At 34.3% G+C, this 19959-nt stretch overlaps 1 protein-coding gene across 7 annotated transcripts in view; it reads right to left on the bottom strand.

Moving 5' to 3' along the window:
• LOC127165238 (peripheral-type benzodiazepine receptor-associated protein 1) overlaps nucleotides 1-19959 on the bottom strand; it is a 122571-nt gene that overhangs the window by 96237 nt on the left and 6375 nt on the right. Inside the window, exons 1-2 of one of the 7 annotated variants that reach the window (XM_051109631.1) lie at nucleotides 10823-11266; nucleotides 10270-10540 (exon numbers count right to left, since the gene is read on the bottom strand). The exons of the other annotated variants lie outside the window; for them this stretch is intronic. Of the exons in view, the coding sequence (XP_050965588.1) occupies nucleotides 10270-10540; nucleotides 10823-10884 (333 nt within the window). The 5' untranslated portion in view covers nucleotides 10885-11266. Of the gene's footprint in view, nucleotides 1-10269; nucleotides 10541-10822; nucleotides 11267-19959 lie in introns of those variants that run through there. 7 annotated transcript variants of the gene reach the window in all.

Genomic DNA, 19959 nt, shown 5'->3' with positions numbered 1-19959 from the left:
GCGGCTGTGAAGGCCATTGAGCTTTGATTGACACGACTTGCTGCCAGACTGAACACACTCACAGCAGCACAGAGCTCTGACTGACAGCACAGCAGAACAAGAGAGTAAAAATAACACACACACACCTGGATGAAAGCAGGGAGCTGTGAAGCATCGCTCCACTTTTCTCACTACTGTCATGCTAGAAAACTGGGTCAATGCAGTTCCTCAATGCAGCAGAAATGCAGCGGAAGAGCCTGTAAACAGCCACTCACGCAAACATGACAATAAACCAAGTCCAAAGTCCATGACCCATGTTTAAGGACCGAACCCATTTAGAATTAGCTCAAATCCAGGACACGAGCCTCTAATATCTGTGTAACGGATCTCCTGTCATGTAGCGTCCCACAGCACAGACCCGAAATAGCAAGAACCTGCCTATAATAATGTGAGCAGAAACTCAATATGACCTTAAACACGACTCATTACCAACCACTGTCCTGTTCAGATGTCAAATGACAATGTCCTGAACTAAACTCAGCCTGTCTCATGTGAAAATGAAGATAATGGTGAAGGAAATGACTCTCTGCTGGTTTTATAGTGGTTGTTTGTTCTCTGGCTCTAAACTGAGCTGAAAACGTCCACCTGTCATGATCATTCAAAAGCTCTTTGAAAGAAAACAGCTTTTTTGTCATGTCAGACTAAAGTAGCATCTACTAGTTTTGGAAAAGCTGAAATCAATCTTATCCGAGAGCTCCAGCAGAGAAGAGGCACAGGATGGAGAGGAGAATGGAGAATCCGGATCAATATATAAATGGATTGAGAGTGCTTCAAAACTCTCTCACATACACACACACACAAACACACACACACACACACACACACACACACACAACGGCTCCCAGAGGTGTCTTAGAGCTCAGTGCTATTAATCAGATAACATGATTGCTCATGTTCTCAAAGAGCTCCATCCTTTCTGATATTATTGATCTTCTACAACATTCAAAGACACAAAAGAAGATTTGCCAGAATTACAGGATATAATGAGCTTTTATCACTGCAAAAAGGATTTTGTGCTTTTTAAATAAAAGATATCTGTGTACTATGTAGGTGAATAACTCAGATTCAGTCAAGAACATATGCAGGTCACATTTTACCTCTAAAACTAAAGAAACTGTATTTTATATTATGAAAATGTAGCATATATTTAGGAGATGAAAGATTCACATTAATGCAATATGGACAAAAACTCAAAATAATTGATCAACATCACAACCAGAGATATACTATTATAAGTTTTTGTTTTTTTGTATTAGATTTTATTTTCATTAATTTCATTTAAAGCAATTTTGTTGTGTCTTTTGGTCATTTTTTATTAGTTTTGTTTTTTAGAGTTAAGTGTTTAGGTTTAGTTTATTTAGTTATTTTAATACTTTAACAAACTGAACAAAAATAAGAAATATTGCCTTGGCAACTAGTATAAATCATTTTAAAAAATAAACACATAAATATATTAAACAATAATGCAAATGTATGCAAATTGTAGTCTATAATATCCAAGGTAATTCTCATATCGTATTTTTAGAACGTTTTTGGAATATTTGTCATCTCCCCAAAGTTGTCACTACCAAAACACAGTAATAATCAATATTTAATTAGAATGGTTATATTGACCTAATAATATTTTGCTTACATCTAGACTGTAAATATTTTTGCTATTTTATTAAAAAAATTTCAGAGGTAAATCCATACCAATTAAATTTAACAATATCTTAAATATAATTTATGAGACTTCTTGTATTTTGAATCCAGTTTTTCTTTGTAAAAGGCAAAAAGTTGATCATACTGAGTGCAAAGTTAAGGATTCATTAGTTTGAATATACACTGAATCAAAAACTATCATAACATCTTAGCTGATATTCAATATATTTTATTTTTACAAAACATCCCATGTTTTGGTAGTGACAGTAATGTTTTGGTAGCAACCACATCACATTACAGAATTTTAAATCACACACTAAAACACTACTAAAAATACTAAAACACAAAAAATTGCACAACTGTACTGAAATTTTGTTTATTTCCCCCAAATATGAGGATTATGTGTTCCCTTCTATCACTACCGAAACGATGACATGTTTCGGTAGTGACAATTCTATGGGATAACACCCAAAAAACAAAGATATCACCACCGAAACTCCACCAAATGTTTTGGTAGTGACAATTTTATATACATTTGAACCTACCTCAAACATGCTAATCACCCACTGTTTTTTGGTTGTGGGACAGCAGTTTGCACCAATTCTGTAGAATGGCCCATATGTTACCATTGACAAACATACCTGCATATGCACATGCAAGTAATAGCACATACACCAGTATTTAAAGGGGTCATCGGATGCCCATTTTCCACAAGCTGATATGATTCTTTAGGGTCTTAATGAAAAGTCTATAACATGCTTTGGTTAAAATTTCTTAATAGTAGTGTAAAAAAACACCTTTTTTACCTTGCCAAAAACAGCTCTGCAAAAATCATCCTGTTCTGGTCGAGGTTGCTTTAAATGTTAATGAGCTCTGCTCGCCCCTCTCTGTGGAGTGACGAGCCTGTTTACTTTAGCCGCATTTAGCCACTAAACTTGCTATCTAGCACATTATTAGGAAAGGCGATCGGCAAGATTTATAAAAAAACCCATTATACTCACGACCACTATGTTCATTATTACATCCAGCAACATGACACCTCAATCGCTCAATCTGAGGTATTCTTGTCTAACTTACATCCCTGCTCCGGCATCGAAACAATGGAGGTCGGACTGTTACAGCTGATTTAAGGCGGGTCTGAGGTAAGACGCTCATGTCAATCAACTATCGTGGGAGTGGCCTCTTTCGGTGTGACGCCAGAACAACAGGCATCTGAGAATAGCTCGATTTGAAAAAGGGAATATTATTTTTACAGATTAATGGATTGCACTGCATGGATTTTTATCATTATAGAGTAGATGTGCACATAAACTGCCAACACACATTAATGTTCAAACAACATGAAAAATTGAACTTAGCATCCAATGACTCCTTTAACAACATATATACTGATGCATATGCTATTATTTGCACATGCACATGCAAAAACAGCCTGGATGCAGATGGAAAGTGATCATAAAAAAATTAAACTATGGTTGATTTTGATGCACCGTGAATAAGTGGAGGAAAAATAACAACAACTCTTCACAAGAGTAAAAAAGTGTTTTAAGCTCAGTGTGAGAGTCTGTAGTGCGAGACAGGACTGTAGATGTCAGATCTGCTCCCGGTCAGAGATTTACTGTGCTAAAGTGTCACCTTGGCCACCCAGTGCAGACGCCGGGTGTTTGGCAATCTGACAGGTGCTGTGTGTGTTGATGTGTGAATGTGTGTGTGTTTCATGCCTGGTCTGTTCCAGCATACATTTAACATAAGCGAATGTCCTACAAATCTGCACAGCCCTCTTCTGCAGACAAATACTCAATGGAATATTGCACACAAAAAAAACAAAAAAAAAAACAAGAGCTGCTAAAAAGCACCAGTCCCAGTCTGATGGGTAGCAAGTTCAATGACGCACAAAATGCAGACGGAATCACAGAATCCAGTAATGTACTGTATAAGACAGAACGTCACAGATTTCAGCAAATTTTGGATGAATAAGGTGAATACAGAGAGTCGCTTCAACAGTATTTCACCATTTAATTTGATAAAAACCATCATTAGATGCACTTAAACTAAAAAGGTCTTCATTACAACTTGTTAAACATTTGGTTTAATTATATAAAGTTTATCTAATTACTTAAACTAGTCAGTGACTAGCTGTGGCATCAAATTAATGATGCATGTCTATTATATCTAACCATACATGTCCATTATATCTAAAAAGGACTGAGTCATGAACTACCAGTGTTGTGTCCTTGAGGAAGTCACTCAACTCACTTGTATCCAAAATAAGTGCATTCAATTTGAATCTGCTAAATGAACACAGCTACACTCTAATCAATTTGATAAGTGCTTTGTCTGCCATCCAAAAACTGATTCAGCCCACGACAGACGGGACACACAGCCAAAGACAATATCATTAATATCAGCCTTTTAAGCAAAACGGATCCAGTGAAGAAATGTGAGAGGAATAAAACAGGATGTGAGGGATGGAGTGACAAAAGGATAAACAGCAGACGCAGCATGTAATAAAGTGAAAGATTTAAAGGGGAAGACAGCAAACATGAAGAGGGGGTTTTCTTTAGAGACTGCACGTCTGTGCAGGAGGAAGATTAATAGTCTGAAGACATAACCAAACGAGAGAGAGAAAACATATGCGTTTTATTCACGTGTGTCCTAAGGCGTAACATTAGATGTTCTTACAGTCTCATAACAACATTTCAACCCTCTTAAAACACTTCAAAGCTTTTAACTACCCAGCAGACCACAATTCACTATAAAAGCGCAACAAGGTATTCATAATGTTAGAAATATTCAAGGGTGCAAAAGAGCCACATCTAAACAAAGCAGACCAGGTCGTCGAGCTCCAAAAATGAAGGGAAAAAAAAAAAACAAAAAAAAAAAAAAAAAAAACATGCAAACACCAAAAGAGTCGCTTACGCAACTGTTTACTATATTCAGAGTCTTTTGAAGTCATGCAAGTGTAGTGCACTGAATAGGGCCAAATGCATGCATGCTTTTATTTGCTAAAAATCATGCAATTTTGGTTGAAATTTAATGCTTACAGTATTTCAAAGAGTCAATGCACACAATGACTCAATCTTTGGTTAAAATGTTATTTGGTGGAAATGTTAATGTCACATTATTTTTTTCATTATGTTTGCTTATAAGCATTTCTGTGTCTATATTTGATCATGTTCTGGTTCTGTTCCTCTCTGCTTGATTCTCTTTGTGCTCCTTAAACATATCAAATAACATAAGCATGCTTACAATGGCAGATTGTTCATATTCAACATCACACCATCATCCACATAATGCTTTTGAGAACTCAAAATACCCCAAACCTGACTCTCTCCTGCCCTTTTACATACTGACATGGAGAATACAATCTGTACTTCATTTTTTAAAAGACTGTAATTACCATCTAACCTCTGACTGAGGACACTAAGCTCCAATCTGCTAAGCAGAAATGAGCAAAACATTACAAATCTTTCATAAGAATAGTTCTCTCAACAATAACAGTTCATTTACTAACCTAACCTGTCATTCAAAACCGTATGACCTTCTGTACAACACAAAAGGAGACGTTAAGCAGAAAGCATGACAAAGCAGACAGTAACCAGGCTGTCAAGCTCCAAAAATGACCAAAAATGACCAAAAAAAAAAAAAAAAGACAAAACCACCTTAAAAGTTGCTCATGCAACTGTTTACTATATTCAAAGTCTTCTAAGGTCATGCAACAGTGTTATGCAAGGAACTGAGTCAAATGCATGCTTTTATTTGCTAAAAAAATAGTGCCATCTTTTGTTTAAAACTGATGCTTTTAAAATATGTACAACAACATATTTATTTACATGTATTCAAAAACACAACACACCTGCACATTGGCTCTTATGTCTATTATGAATGTGCAGAAAAATTAAAGATTTAAATCATTAAATCAAATATTTGATGAAAATTTATTTGCATATTGTCAGAAACGTATCACAATACCACAGAAGAAGAGCATGCACATAAACTTCAGTTGTTCATAGGCAAATTTAAGATTACGCTGCTTCGGAAGACTTTTTAATATTGCTGTTTGTCTTTGTCAGAGCCTGAAATCACATTGCAACAAAAGGTACAAGAACATGCTAAACACAAACTGCTAAACATCTAAAAAAAAAAAATAGTAAGGATGAGTAAATGAAGACAGAATTATCTATTCAACTCACTGTAAATGTGTATAAAATGCTACTTTCACCTCATTGTGGCCTACACTGAAGCAGCAAACAATAACCATCAAGAAACTACTAGTGGTGTTTCGGAAAGAAGTGAACTAACATTTGAAGGAAACTCCTACAGAGAAAACACCACCAAATTAGTAGGTGGCATCAAATAACTGGTGTAGATCCTAACTGGACTGAGACAGGTCGGTAATTTGGACGTCCTCTGAAAGGCCTTTTAAATACCAGACAGTGTCTAAACTGTGTCTGCCCCCCGCAGGGCTGGAGAGCATGTCACAAATTGGTCAGGAACAGCAGGATGGACGATATAAGGGCACCACACCACATCCCTGCCACCAATTCAATCATGCATGAGCCAAAATCCATCTTTCTATTCATCCATCCATCCAGCTTCCCCTGGGAGCACTTCTAACAGAGCTCGCCCTCCTCCCTCTTAGGGTCCCAATCTTCCTCTCAACCCTCATTTCTATTTCTGGCCCTGGAGCTCCAGCCTTTAGAATTCACAGTCCTTTAAAGGAATAGTTCACCCAAAATTCATTTACTCACTGTCATGTTGTCAGAACACAAATAGAGCAGTTTTGAAAAATGACATTGCAAAGCGATCACATCTGTCAAGCTTCAAAAGGAACAAAAAAGATGATAAAAGCAGTGCAATATAACTTGGACTACTGTTTTAGTTTTCATTTATTGTATGGTTAGTGTCTGAAAAGACATGAGGTTGAGTAAATGACAGAACCGAAAATTTCCTGAAAATGTATTCACCCCCAGGCCATCGGAGATCTTCATTGAAACAGATTTGGAAAAATTCAGCATTACTTGGCATGCTCACTGATGGATCCAGTGAATGGGTGCCGTCAGAATGACAGTCCAAACATCTGACAAAAACAATAATTCACAAATAATCCACACCACTCCAATCCATCAATTAATACCTTGTGAAGCCAAAAGTTAAATGTTTGTAAGTAAAAAAAAAAATCCATCATCAAGATATTTTAACTTTAAACCATCACTTCCGGCTAAAATATAGGGCCCTACTATTTCCTGCTATTTCAGAATCGTGAAATCCAGTCATAAAAATGGAATTTACATCTTAACGTGGCATATCACGGAATTTGTCAAAGTCTGGATTAATTTAATCAAAAATAGGTTATTGCACTTAAATCAAATCAAATCCTGCATGTTCTGCGTGTCTCCCGGTCTGAATGAATGAACAGCACAGATGTGCGGTTTCATTTACTACACACATACTGAAGCATGCCATGATTTCAGTGTCTGATGTCTTACTAAATAAGGACATAAATACATGAACAACACCTCCAGAACTAAAACTAGTGTCATATCATATACACACAGAAGTTTGAAGGAATTCATGGCAACCCGTCAAAAAAAAAAATTGGTTAACTAGAAGACAAAAATAATAAATAACAAAAATATTAAAACTATTTTAAAGAAATAATTACACAATATTTCTTCAATGTTTTAATTTTAATAGTATTTCTTTTATATGCCAAAAAAACGTGTTTAACTTTCATTAATTAAAAGATAAATTAAATCAACGTTTTATGCCTTCATTTGATAACCAGAAAAATAAGACAACAGAGAATTTCTGAGGGGGAAAAACATTCCTTAAGCCCATTGTAAGAGTAAATAAAAGTTGTTTATATACATTCAAATTATCAAACATGCTAAAACAATAACAATAAAACAGTAGGTGAGAATAAACACAAAAAATTCATAGGCCACTAAACATTTTTTGTTAAACTTTTAGTAAATTGAATAAGTTTCATCATTTTAATTATTTAATTATATGCTTTTTGATTAATAGAATTTCATTTACCATTTAAAAGGAGTCCAGAAAAAAAAAAAAAAGAAAGAAAACGGAATCTAAAAAAATTAAAACGGAAAAAACGGAATATACATAATTTATAACACTTCCTTTAGTGAAAAAGTCTATATCCTTTTGTCTTCTCACATCAAAATCCTTTTTTGGAACTTTTGATGGTGTTTGATCTGTGCAGATTTCTCTCCTGATTCAGATGAGATGACATTCAAGGAACCATTATTATAGATTATGGACTTTCAGTTAAAATGTTTTAATAATGGATTTGTTTCTTACAGACAAGCAACTTTTGGCTTCACAAGATGTTAATTGATGGACTGGAGTGGTGTGGATTACTTCTGGATTATTATGGTGTTTTCAATCAGCTGTTTGGACTTTTATTCTGACGGCACCCATTCACTGCAGAGGATCCATTGGTGAACAAGAGATGGAATGACACATTTATCCAAATCTAATGAAGAAACAAACTCATCTACATCTTGGATGACCTAAGGGAGTACATTTTCAGCAAATTTTAATTTTTGAAAACTATTAGTTTAACTACAAAGACGCAAAGAGCTCAAGTCAAATAAATCTTGATCTCAGTGAATCTTGAGGTGCACTGTTGGACATGAAACTGAGTTTTCAATGCATACATACAGCTTAGAAACATTATTTTGAACCTAATGTGATGCAAAAATATTCAATGCACACTTGACCAACTGCAATGCAAACACAAAAGCCGCCAATGTGAAGACCGTGAGCATGTTCACAACAATCGGTATGACTTCTGCTGAATAACAATAACCCTGAGAAATGTGTGTGCATATGCATCCTTAAACTTAACAAAACTAAAGACTGTAGCCTCACAAGCTACTCAATTTAAAGTAGTTAAACAACAGTCAAGTTAATATTTAGAAGTACCAATATGTGGGCAGTATCTTAAAAACATGAGATAGGTAGGAGACACTTCAAAGCCCTAAAATATAATGCATTAAAAATAAGTTTTAATGCATTAATTATGCCCTGTAATGCATTTTATAATGCACTAAATGATCTTATGAATAAGTGTAACCACAGCTGTAATACCTATGTTCTTTGTTACACCTCTAGAAAACATTTTAACTTTTGTTACAATTATTTATGAAAAGATTGAATTCATTACAACATACTTTATGAATATCTTTATAAAGGCTTTAAGTAAAGTGTTATAGATTTGAGATAGCAGCATTTAAATATTTCACTATTTAAAAAAAAACAAAAAACTATAAGAAGTTCTAAAGCCCAGTGTGAATCATTTTTAACTGAGTTGGTACATGAATCATCCTAATGAACAAATGCAATAAAATTACTCATTTAATTATTCAGCTCACTGAATACAGTGCAAACTACTATGTGACAAAACAAGTCAGTGATTTCATGTTTTGTCATGCTATGCTGCTACTTGTGGCTCATTACTGTATAAACAACATATTATCTACTTTCATTGTTAAGAAACTTTAGTTAAGCACTACTAGTTTTACTAGTTGCTGCCCAACATGAGAAAAGAGCACACGCGTCCAGGTCAAGGTCACTTAAAGCATGCCTTCACACCTTCAGAAAGATCACTGAGGTCAGTAACAGGAACAAGACAATCTGCAGTGCTGCTATTGATTTTCAATGAGGCCGCATTAAGTGAACCCTGCACCGTCCCACATTGAGTTTGCAGCAGCAGGGGGGAATATGGGTTGAGGTCACTCGCTGCGTCTGAATTTAGCTGCTCTCAGACGCATTACAGACAAGATGCATGCATCAAACAGACAGTTCAGTAAACATACTATTCTGCATGTGTTTGAGATTCACACAATTGATTTCTGGATGTGTTCTAATTCGATTAGACCTTGAACTATGACACTGAACAGCAAATAAATACTACAGGGATTTTCACCCTAGGCTTAACCCTGAATAATGGAAAGCTTTAACCCTGGGCCAAGCCACATTTTACATCTTGAAAGTGGGTTCACACTGCTTTTAACCATTGGAAGCACGAAACAATGCAGCACTACAGAGAGTTCCAGAACAGCCAACCAATTAATCGCATAGATGCTTTCCTCATTAAATATTCATGAGCTCAGTACAGAAACTTTCACATACCAGGTTTAGTTTCAGCTTTCCGTTAAAAATGCATGCAAACCACTAAAAGGGCTAAAAGGACTCGTATAGACACTATTTCCACATAAACACATATAATGCATAATCAATGCACATTATACTTGCACAATTACTTATCAGTAACATAAATATGCAAATAAGAATGTCACCTCAGGGTTTACAAATGCAATTAAAAAATGAAATTTCAAACCTCAATACCCCAGATTAATTATTAACCAAGGATAAAAGTATAAGCAGTGTTAAATATGGAGTAAGGTTATACAATATTAGTTAATAAAGGGTTAAAAATGACTAAATGGCCTAAAACCAGAACAGATCTAACATCAAATGGATCCAACTGGATGCATAAGAGAAAGATTATAACAGGCCCTCACTATATGAACACAGAAACCATTTTCGCCCAGCAAAACGCACCTTTCCGAAGCCTCCCGCTTCACATCCGTTAAGCCCTTCATAGAGAGAATGATGCCGTTTGCACAGAACGGCGGATGGCACTGTCACGGTGCCGTTTTCATTAGTCGTGGTGGAGGATCCCAGGTTCATCCCACCTAGTGCGTCTGACGCTAGCGCTCTCTCCTCTGGCTTCGCTCTGTCAGGATGCCCGGGTCCTGCCGGAGACTCGGGTTCACCGTTACTCATCTCCGGCGTGGGTGAACCGTGCTGAGGTGGTTCGGAGGGATCTGGCCTAGTACACAAGTCGTGCATTACTCCGTTTACAAGTGCAAACACAGGTTTCAAGGATGCCTCATGAAGGGTATATTCGCAACTAAGGACATGGAGGAAAAAATAGCACTTTTCTTAACCTTCCAAGCCTTGAAGAAATGCTTCATCTAGAGTCTAAAAGTCTTGTAAATGCACAGCAATAAGACGCTTATCAACGATTCAAAATTCATTAATGCAAGTGAAAATGCAAAAAAGCAGCACAGCTGTTGCAAATTCTTAAAGAGACATCACCAAGCTCACATACCTCAAAACAAATGAATCGCTTTCGAAATAACGTAGTTTGTCAATGTTTTGTAAAAAATACATTTCCAGTACAAAAATCAAATCTTTGATCAGAGATGAAGCTCTGATGATATTCAGTCCCAGCGTGTTGCCGTCATCCACATATTGCTCGTCCTCCTCCTGCCTTTGATACAAAAGGCTCAAAGATTGAGAAAAACAGACAACCGGTTTATATAAAGCCCAGTTTGAAGCCAACGCAGTAGGTGACGTCTTATTTTCTAACAGGTCTCTTAATTTCCTCTCTCTCCACGGACTGGATTTGCACTCGGCTCATTGCGCCGTCTTCTCATCCTTATCATCTCCTCTGCTCGGACGTGCCAGTTCATGAAGGAGCGATCCTGGTTTTCAGTGATGCTTCAGCGGTCACGCTGGATCTCGGTGCTCTGCCTAAATGTGTGTTTGGTAAGATAACAACATTAAGATGAAGAGGAGGAGAGCGTGTGGCTGAGCGAGCGAGCGAGGGAGAGAGAGAGAGGGGGGTGGGTCTTCCAATCACGTTCAAGCAGGTTCTGGGAGGGAGCCAATCCCGGTGGCGGAGCAGGATGGTTTCCATGGAGATGACGCTGGAATGATGTCGCTCTATTGATCGTCTAAGAGGCAGCGCTGCTCGACGGAAAGGACCAAAGGAGGGCCACACGCGCGTTCTCCAATATTAGCATTGAGAGACAATGGTAGCGATGACGTACGGTGTCTGGAATGTGGAATTAAACAGGAGAGTGTGGAAATATAGAAATACACAAGCACAGTGCATTATTATTAGGGATTCGATCACTGAAATCAACATTGACCCGTTTACTGTGCTAATGCATGCTGCTGGTCTTATGGTGAACTATTTATCAAGTGCAAGTCTTTAAAATCTTTAATCATGCATAATTTGTTCTGCCTCAGAAAATACTGATGTCAGTATGACTGTCATGATGACTATTCAGTCATTAAATAGATCATAGGCTGTTGTTGTAGGTGACAAAACCCTGCCAATAATTGAAATGGTATCACTTTACAATAAGGTTACATTAGATAACTACATTAGTTAACATGAAGTAACAATGAAAAACTAAAGCATTTAGTAACCTAAGTTAATGTTAATTTCAACGTATACATCATTACAATTCCAAAGTTGTTAATATTAGTTAATGGATGTAAACTAACAACAAACAGTTGTATTTTTCATAAACTAATGAGTACTTCATAAACTTACTGTAACAATGTACTGTTTTTTTTTTTTTTGTTCATGTTAATTAATGCAATAACTAATGTTAAGTAATGGCACCTTATTGTAAAGTGTTACCATTAAAACAGCTGGTTAATGTTAATCTAGTAAAGGTTACAACCATAAATGCCAATAATAGGTGATAAATTTGAGATGCGTAAAGACTAGGGTTATTATCATTAACTATAACTAAAACTATTAAAACATATTGGTTAATTGAAATTAAGCTGAAATTTAATAAAATAATTTACATATTAGATGAAGAAAAAGGCAACTAACTGAAGTAAGTTGTATAAATGAATAAATTAAAACAATAAAATAAAATAAATTAAATGTAAATAGTAATATTTACAAAAAATAATAATAAAAAAAACACAATTACTTAATTAAAACTTAAAATAAAAAAGTGAATTAAAATAATAAACTATAATAGTATATAAATAATACATGCACAAATAGAAATAGTTAATTAAAACTAAAAACATTTTACTACTAACTAAAAACAATAACTGAAATAAAATAAAATAAAATAAAATAAAATAAAATACTAAAAATGTTTTATTTCATCTAGTTGCCAAGGCAAAATTCTCTAAAACTAATAACTAAAACTAAACTGAAATAAAATCTACATAAAAATATATATTTTTTAAAAAAACTGACTAAACTAAAACTGGAAAAACACAACACAAAATTATTAAAAATGTATTAATATTTTTAAATAAATTATATATGGGCCAAAGACGTTAAGATGACGACATAAAACTTACAAAAGTGATAGCACGTTAAATGTCATTCAGTTGTCATTGTCATTCAGTGTAACGCGATATTTATGTAAACATTCAAACATGTTTATTCTGACTTGTACATATTCAAATATATAAAAGAATAAGGGAGCATATAAAATTATTTTTAAACGAGTAAAAAATTCTTACTGACAAATGGGCAAAACCTAGGAAAGTGGCAAATTTCATTTAATCAATTAATAAATTTCAAATTTGTTAATTGTTAGTTCATGTTAGTCAATACAGTAACTAATGTTATCAAATGCACCTTATTGTAAAGTGTTACCATAAAAACTACAATAATATTTTAATGACACTAAAATAATCATTTTAATGAAGTAATGCAATTTTGATGGCAGACAGACAAATACATACAGAAGCACAGTGAACCCCAGTGGTTTTAAATCTAATTATCCTGCAATGCTATCCACCTCTGTGGAGTTCAACTGGCTCGCTCTCATATGGAAAAACGCCGCGCTAATTGCCTCTCCACTGAGCAAACACACACAGAGATAGAGTGTAACCCTCACAGGGAGGAGAACCAACTCAGGCTGGCGAAAACCTCCCGTGTGTGTGTGTCTGAGGTAAAACATGCGCTCCATTAACATCTCATTAGGCGTCAGGTCTTCACACAAAGAGACACAATTTCATGGGGCGGTTGTGGCGCTCATGGCTGCCTCATCAATTACTACGGGTTTATCTTCAGACAGAATTTACTGCTCGGGTGGTGCATTTCATGCAATTTAAAAAATATTGAGGGAATTGACTAGACGTCCCAACTGATCGCAATTTCTTTTAAGTTTTTGAAACAATTTCCCAATTGGAAGTTCAAGCGCAGAACAGCATGAAGGACGGACTCGTCCTAATTTAGATCTTCAATGCAAAACCAAGAGCAAAAGTACAGGCAGCAGGAGATTCTGCTTTTCATTCCAATATATAAATGAGATTTATCATCAGTGTCTTGGCTTAAGCAGGGAGGAAAATGAGATCAGCAGAGAATCTTTGCCAAATCTAGTCTAAACAAGCTGATTCGTGTACCTTACAGAGGGATAAAAATAAATGGATATATAGTATTTGCAACTTTATCTGCGTTCACACAGTATACTCACATAAAGCAATATGATATAGCGAATCAAGTGTTTGACTGCTTCTATCATCGCAAAATGACACTGTTAAAAAATAGACCCACTTTAACGTTTAAAAAAAGATTAGTTATTTGTCATTTTTCTGTTAATTAAAGTGTCAAAATATCATGTGGTGCGACCGTCCGGCCATAACTGTTGTTTTGGATTTGTCTTTGAAATTACCCTAAATTTATTCTGATTAATTTTCTGCACTATGTGGCATGATTTAAAGTGTTTTGTAATCCTGTATAAAATTGCAAAGCATTTGCATTTATATTTCCATCATAATATACAAACAAACTTTGTCCAATGATTTCTATTCTATGAAATATCAAGTGGTGCAACCATCCATTTTGAGACTATTAATTTGCTCTTTCAAATTGGGGGAAAAAAAAAAAAAAAAAAAAAAAACTTTTTAAACGGCTGGTATGTAGTTACCACATTTGGATATCATGTGGTATGACCTCAAAAAAAAAAAAACAATAAATATGAAGTTATTTCTACAAGTATTTATTTTTATTACAAATTTCATAGTGACCTTTTGTGGGAAGGTAGCTTATTTTGTTTAGGTGGCCAATTCTGTGCTTGTAAGCTTTGATTGAATTTGAAATATCACGTGGTGCGACCACTGCAAAGTGTTTTCCATTATAGATATATGTCCCAGATTTGTGCTTTTATATTCAATTGATGGTTTATATACATAAAAGTACGGCCCTATGATTTCCGCGATGCGGAAAACGCAGACGGAATCGCGGAATCCAGTCATAAAAACTGAATTTTATTGAATACCACGGAATGTCACGGAATTTGTCAAAGTTTGATTTAATTAATCAAAAGTAGGTCATTACACTTAAATCAAACTGCAATATGGACTACTATCTATAAATATTACGCCGCAAAAATACCATTTAAATGTGAATCCTGCATGTACTGTGTGTCTCTATTTTAATGAATGGAGCAGACGAGTGGTTTTGTTTACTACACACACTGAAGCACGTGTGACACTCGTGGTGATTTCAGCTTCTGTCGTCTCACTGAATGAGGCCATAAATACATGAACAACACCTGCTGAGAGTCACTTCATGAGCATTTGACCGTTCCATTTTAGGAAAACTAGCGTTACATCATATAACACGCAGAAATGTAAAGGTAGACACGGCAACCTGTCAAAATAAAAGTCTGGTTTAACTTGATGACACTGTGCCAGATATATAATATTACTACTATTATTACTACTACTACAATGAAACAAACATTATTTTTTAGGGTATAATCACACAACATTTCTTCCATGTTTTATATTTAATAGTAAATTCCCCTTTGTTTGCCAAAAAAAAGTTTGCTTAATTTTCAATAATTAAAAGACAAATGTTTTATGCCTTCATTTGATAACCAGAACATTTTAAATACACAACACAGAATTTCCAAGGGTAAAAAAAAATAAATAAATAAAATAATTAGACATGCTAAAACAAAGAACTTGATAACAATAAAACACACGGTGAGAAAAAATAAAACATTTCATAAGGGCCCTAAACATGTAATTTTTTGTTAAACCTTTATTAAACTGATGTGAAATTGTATAAGTTTCATGATTTTAATTAATTAGACATTAGCTCTTTGATTAATAAAATTTTATTTAACCATTAAAAAGGAGTTGAGAAAAATTAAAACGGGATAAAACAGAATTTGAAAAAAAATGAATCGGAATTTAGGAAAAAATAAAACAGATTTCATCCTATAAAATGCTTAATTTTAGTATCATGTGGAATAGATTTTAATGCAATTTGGGTAATTTCAGACAGTTTATGTTTAATCTTTGTACAATATGAGAAAAAAAAAGCAAAAAAAAAAAAAAAAAAAAAAAAATTTGAGCATCACTTATTACTACTAATTTATTATTTATTTATAAACAAATATTTTAATCTACTTTACCAGATTCCCCTGCTATCAAAGTAAAATAAATGCTTGCCACAGGCAGCATGTTAATTCTGACCCTGCAGTCAAACACAAACTCCAATGTCATCTTCTTTTGTAAGAAAGATGTTCATGCTGCAACCTCCCGTTACTCTAAACTGACCCTTCGCAAAGACCCACCCCCTTAGTTACCGTTACTACGTCCAAAAACCATGGCACTTTTATGCCACACATTACATTCTCATGCAGTGAAAAACACATTACAGAGCAAAGTGGACACTGACAACGCGCCAACATACAAGACAGATCTGGTTACTTCAGGTATGAAACAAAGTCTGTGTGTTCAAATTCTGTCCTTTTTTAATCAGAAGATATCTTCTTTCACCTCTGAAAAGATGTCAATACACACCATTTTTCATGTTCAGTTCCATCGACTTTAATCTACTTTTCTGTCTGGTTTGTTTGTCAGACTGAACGGCGTATTTGGTGGTATGATTGGTCAGATCACAAGCTAATCAAACTCCCAGCGAAGGGTCAGTTGAGCAGCCAAGATTGGGCAAAGTTCAGAAATAACTAGGGCTAAAGAAATGCCTGCAATTAATGCCATGTGCTGCACTTTTCACACAGTAGATTTTTAATGATATAAAGCCTTTGTCATGTGGTGCGACCAATAATAGAAATAACCAATAATAAGAAATAATTCAAAAAAAAAAATATATATTTCTGTGATTGAAATATGAATCACTGCTATAGCATGCTTAAGTGAATGGTACTTTTAAAACCTTTTTATCACTTTTATGCAATTAACAGGAAAAATAAGTCTGCTAACTATATATTTATATACACTACCGTTCAAAAGTTTGGGGTCAGTACATTTTTACTGTTTCTTTTTTTTTTTTTTTTAAGAAATTCAATACTTTTATTCACCAAGGATGTATTAAGTTAATAATTAAAAGTTTATTAAAAGTTAATAATAAATAATTTACATTGTTATAAAATATTTATATTTTGAATAAACACTGTACTTTTTAAACTTGTTATTCATGAAAGAATCCTGAAAAAAAAAAAAAAAAAATTTCACAGGTTCCAAAAAATATTTGGCAGCACAACTGTTGATATTATCCAACATTGATCATTCTAATAATAAATCCGCATATTAGAATGATTTCTGAAGGATCATGTGACACTTAAGACTGGAGTAACAGCTGATAAAAATTCAGCTTTTCATCACAGGAATAAATTCTATTTTAAAGTATGTTAAAATAAAAAACATTATTTTATATTGTAAAAACATTTTGCAATATTACTGTTTTTTCTATATTTTTAATCAAATAAATGCAGCCTTGATGAGCATAAGAGACTTCTTTAAAGACTATTACAAGTCTTACTGACCCCAAACTTTTGAACGGTAGTGTATATAAATATATTTATATTTATATTTACTTCTAAGTCCTAACATTACACTAGGGAGAAAAACAGAGTAAGATCTCATGAACCAGTGATCTATAATGCACCTCAACCGGCAGACTCACGAAACCAAAACTACACAAAACAAAATCAAAAAAGAGCAACAAAGTTCAGAAGCAGATCTTCCAGACACACAGGGGGTTTATTTTCTCCAGCATGAAAAAGCTTGAGACACATGAATGCTCCATCAGGTCTTTGTCATGTAGTGAACGTGCGTCTGCCGCTGTCACACTACTGTTTGGGTTGATCTCAAGCTAATATCAATAATTCAAAGCTGCTCTGTGTAACCTCGCACCAGTTTTTGGGAGGGAATGGAGGGGGTGACCCAGTTATGCCAAAAACAGACCCCAGCGACTCTATTAGCTCAAAATAAAACATAAGCAACTCACTATCTCAAAACAACAATCTCTGTCACAACATTTCCAAAAACAAACAAATTGTACATGGTTGGAAGTAGGGGTGGGTGATACAGACTGAAAATAAAAGTAAACCTGTGCTGGGTAATTTGCTCCAAACCTGTAAAACAGTAATCTATTCATGAATATTTAATCATGTGTATTTTTGCGTCAGAGAGATCCGTAAATGACAAAGGAAGAGGAAAAACATATCTGAATCTACACTACAGAAATTAATCCTTCTATTCAATAAGAATGCACGTAATTGATCAAAAGTGGCAGTAAAGACATTTATAATGTCTAAAATATATCAATTTCAAATAAATGCTGTTCTTTTTCAACATTCATAATAATCAGAAATGTTTTTGAGCAGCAAAATCAGCATATTAGAATGATTTCTGAAGGATGAATGATGTATAATAATATAATAGTAATGATGCTGAAAATTCAGCATTTCATTACAGGAATAAATTACATTTCACAATAAATTACACTAGAAAACAGCTATTTTAATTTGTAATAATTTTTCACATTGTACTGTTTTTACTATATTTTTAAATCAAACTAATGCAGACTTGGTGAGCAGAATAAACTATTAAAAACATTTTAACAAATCTTCTCCAACTTTTGCACAGTAGTGTATATTACTCAAAATAAACACACACACACCCACATGTCAGTGGCTTTTTATATCCCACCAGCTGCACTGCATACCTATAATACCATAGTATATTCAAGGCTATTTAAAGTCTTTCTTAAACAGATCAGATTATAACATAATACTGTGTGTTCATGTCATACAATATTACGCTGATTTTTCAAAACAAATGTGTGTACATACATAGGATGCTAAATGTATGAACAATGCTAAACAGGCACAAATCACACAATAATTGCAATAATAATTTATTTTGATCTGGTCATTAACAGAGATTTGTAGAACCAAAACACATATCTTATGTGTAATATTACACCACTACTTTTAACAGAAGCAGAATACAGTATGGATACAGTATGCACAATTAAATATATGCATGCATACTTTCTGAAAATGTGAAATATGCACAAGCTACTACATTCACCAAAGTGCAATGTGCTAAACCTTTCATTTTCATGACTACTTTCTTATGACAATTTTATTTATTTTTTTCCCCACAAAATTGATAAAAAGCTAAATAAAATGCTAAATTAAACATGCAACATAATGAGGTCAACCAACAACATCAAATGTTTATCACTGCTTATTGCATGCTTTTTCACGTTATTTCTCTAAATAGTAGGCAGTTTGCCATTAGAGACGTTAGTGATCTAAAAATGATCCAATTAACCATCAACTGTCTCCTGTAATGTGATTCACTTGTGTGGCTTCATCCTTCAGTTTCTCTGACAGACATGTCATTAACGATTTTAAATGAAATGACTATAAACTTCCGACTCATTTAAACAGTCGTTCAGTCAATCACTCATTTCCACAAACGAATATACACATTATCCTAATGAATTCATCAGTAGCTGTTTATGTTTACTGCAAGAAACAATGAAGGACTGAAATGAAGCCGCCTACGCAATAAAACCACAACTTAGTGGTCTGCTCTGTGCAAAGCCTTGTCATAAAGCTTAAAAACAAAAGCTATCATGTCAGACCATTTCTGTCCTCAGTTTTCATGCAGATATCTGAGCCACTACCGTTTCACCCCACTGGAGCCACTGCTATTTGCTTCCAGGTCAGAAAGGTCAGTGGACAACATGGTTAACATGAATTTGCACTTCCTACAGCAACACCTTCAGAGCTCAGGAACAAGCATCCTTCAGATCTTTATGCAACACTAAAAGCTTTACAGGCTAATCTCTTACAGACAGTTATTCATAAACTGATGTACTAGTACAGTAAGTATGGAAGCCCTTTTCTGCTATGTGAATATGATAATTGCAACTCCTCACAATTCATACTTTTTCCCAGTAATGCAAGATCATATCTCACAATTCTGATTTTATTTCATGTACTTTTTATCTTTTATCTTGAAATTCTTTCTCTGTATCTTGAGTTTTTAATTCCGCAATTCTGAATTTTTATCCTGCAATTCTGTAAAAAAAAAAAAAAAAAAAGACATTTTTATTTTATTTTTATTTTTTTATATTGTGATGGAAACAAACTTCCATAAGTGTAGTGTTGTCAACTTTATTTTATTTTTTGCATTAAATAT

This window comes from Labeo rohita, chromosome 5, assembly GCF_022985175.1.
Source record: "Labeo rohita strain BAU-BD-2019 chromosome 5, IGBB_LRoh.1.0, whole genome shotgun sequence".
Lineage (NCBI taxonomy): Eukaryota > Metazoa > Chordata > Actinopteri > Cypriniformes > Cyprinidae > Labeo > Labeo rohita.
This window is presented reverse-complemented; position numbering and strand designations above follow the sequence as displayed.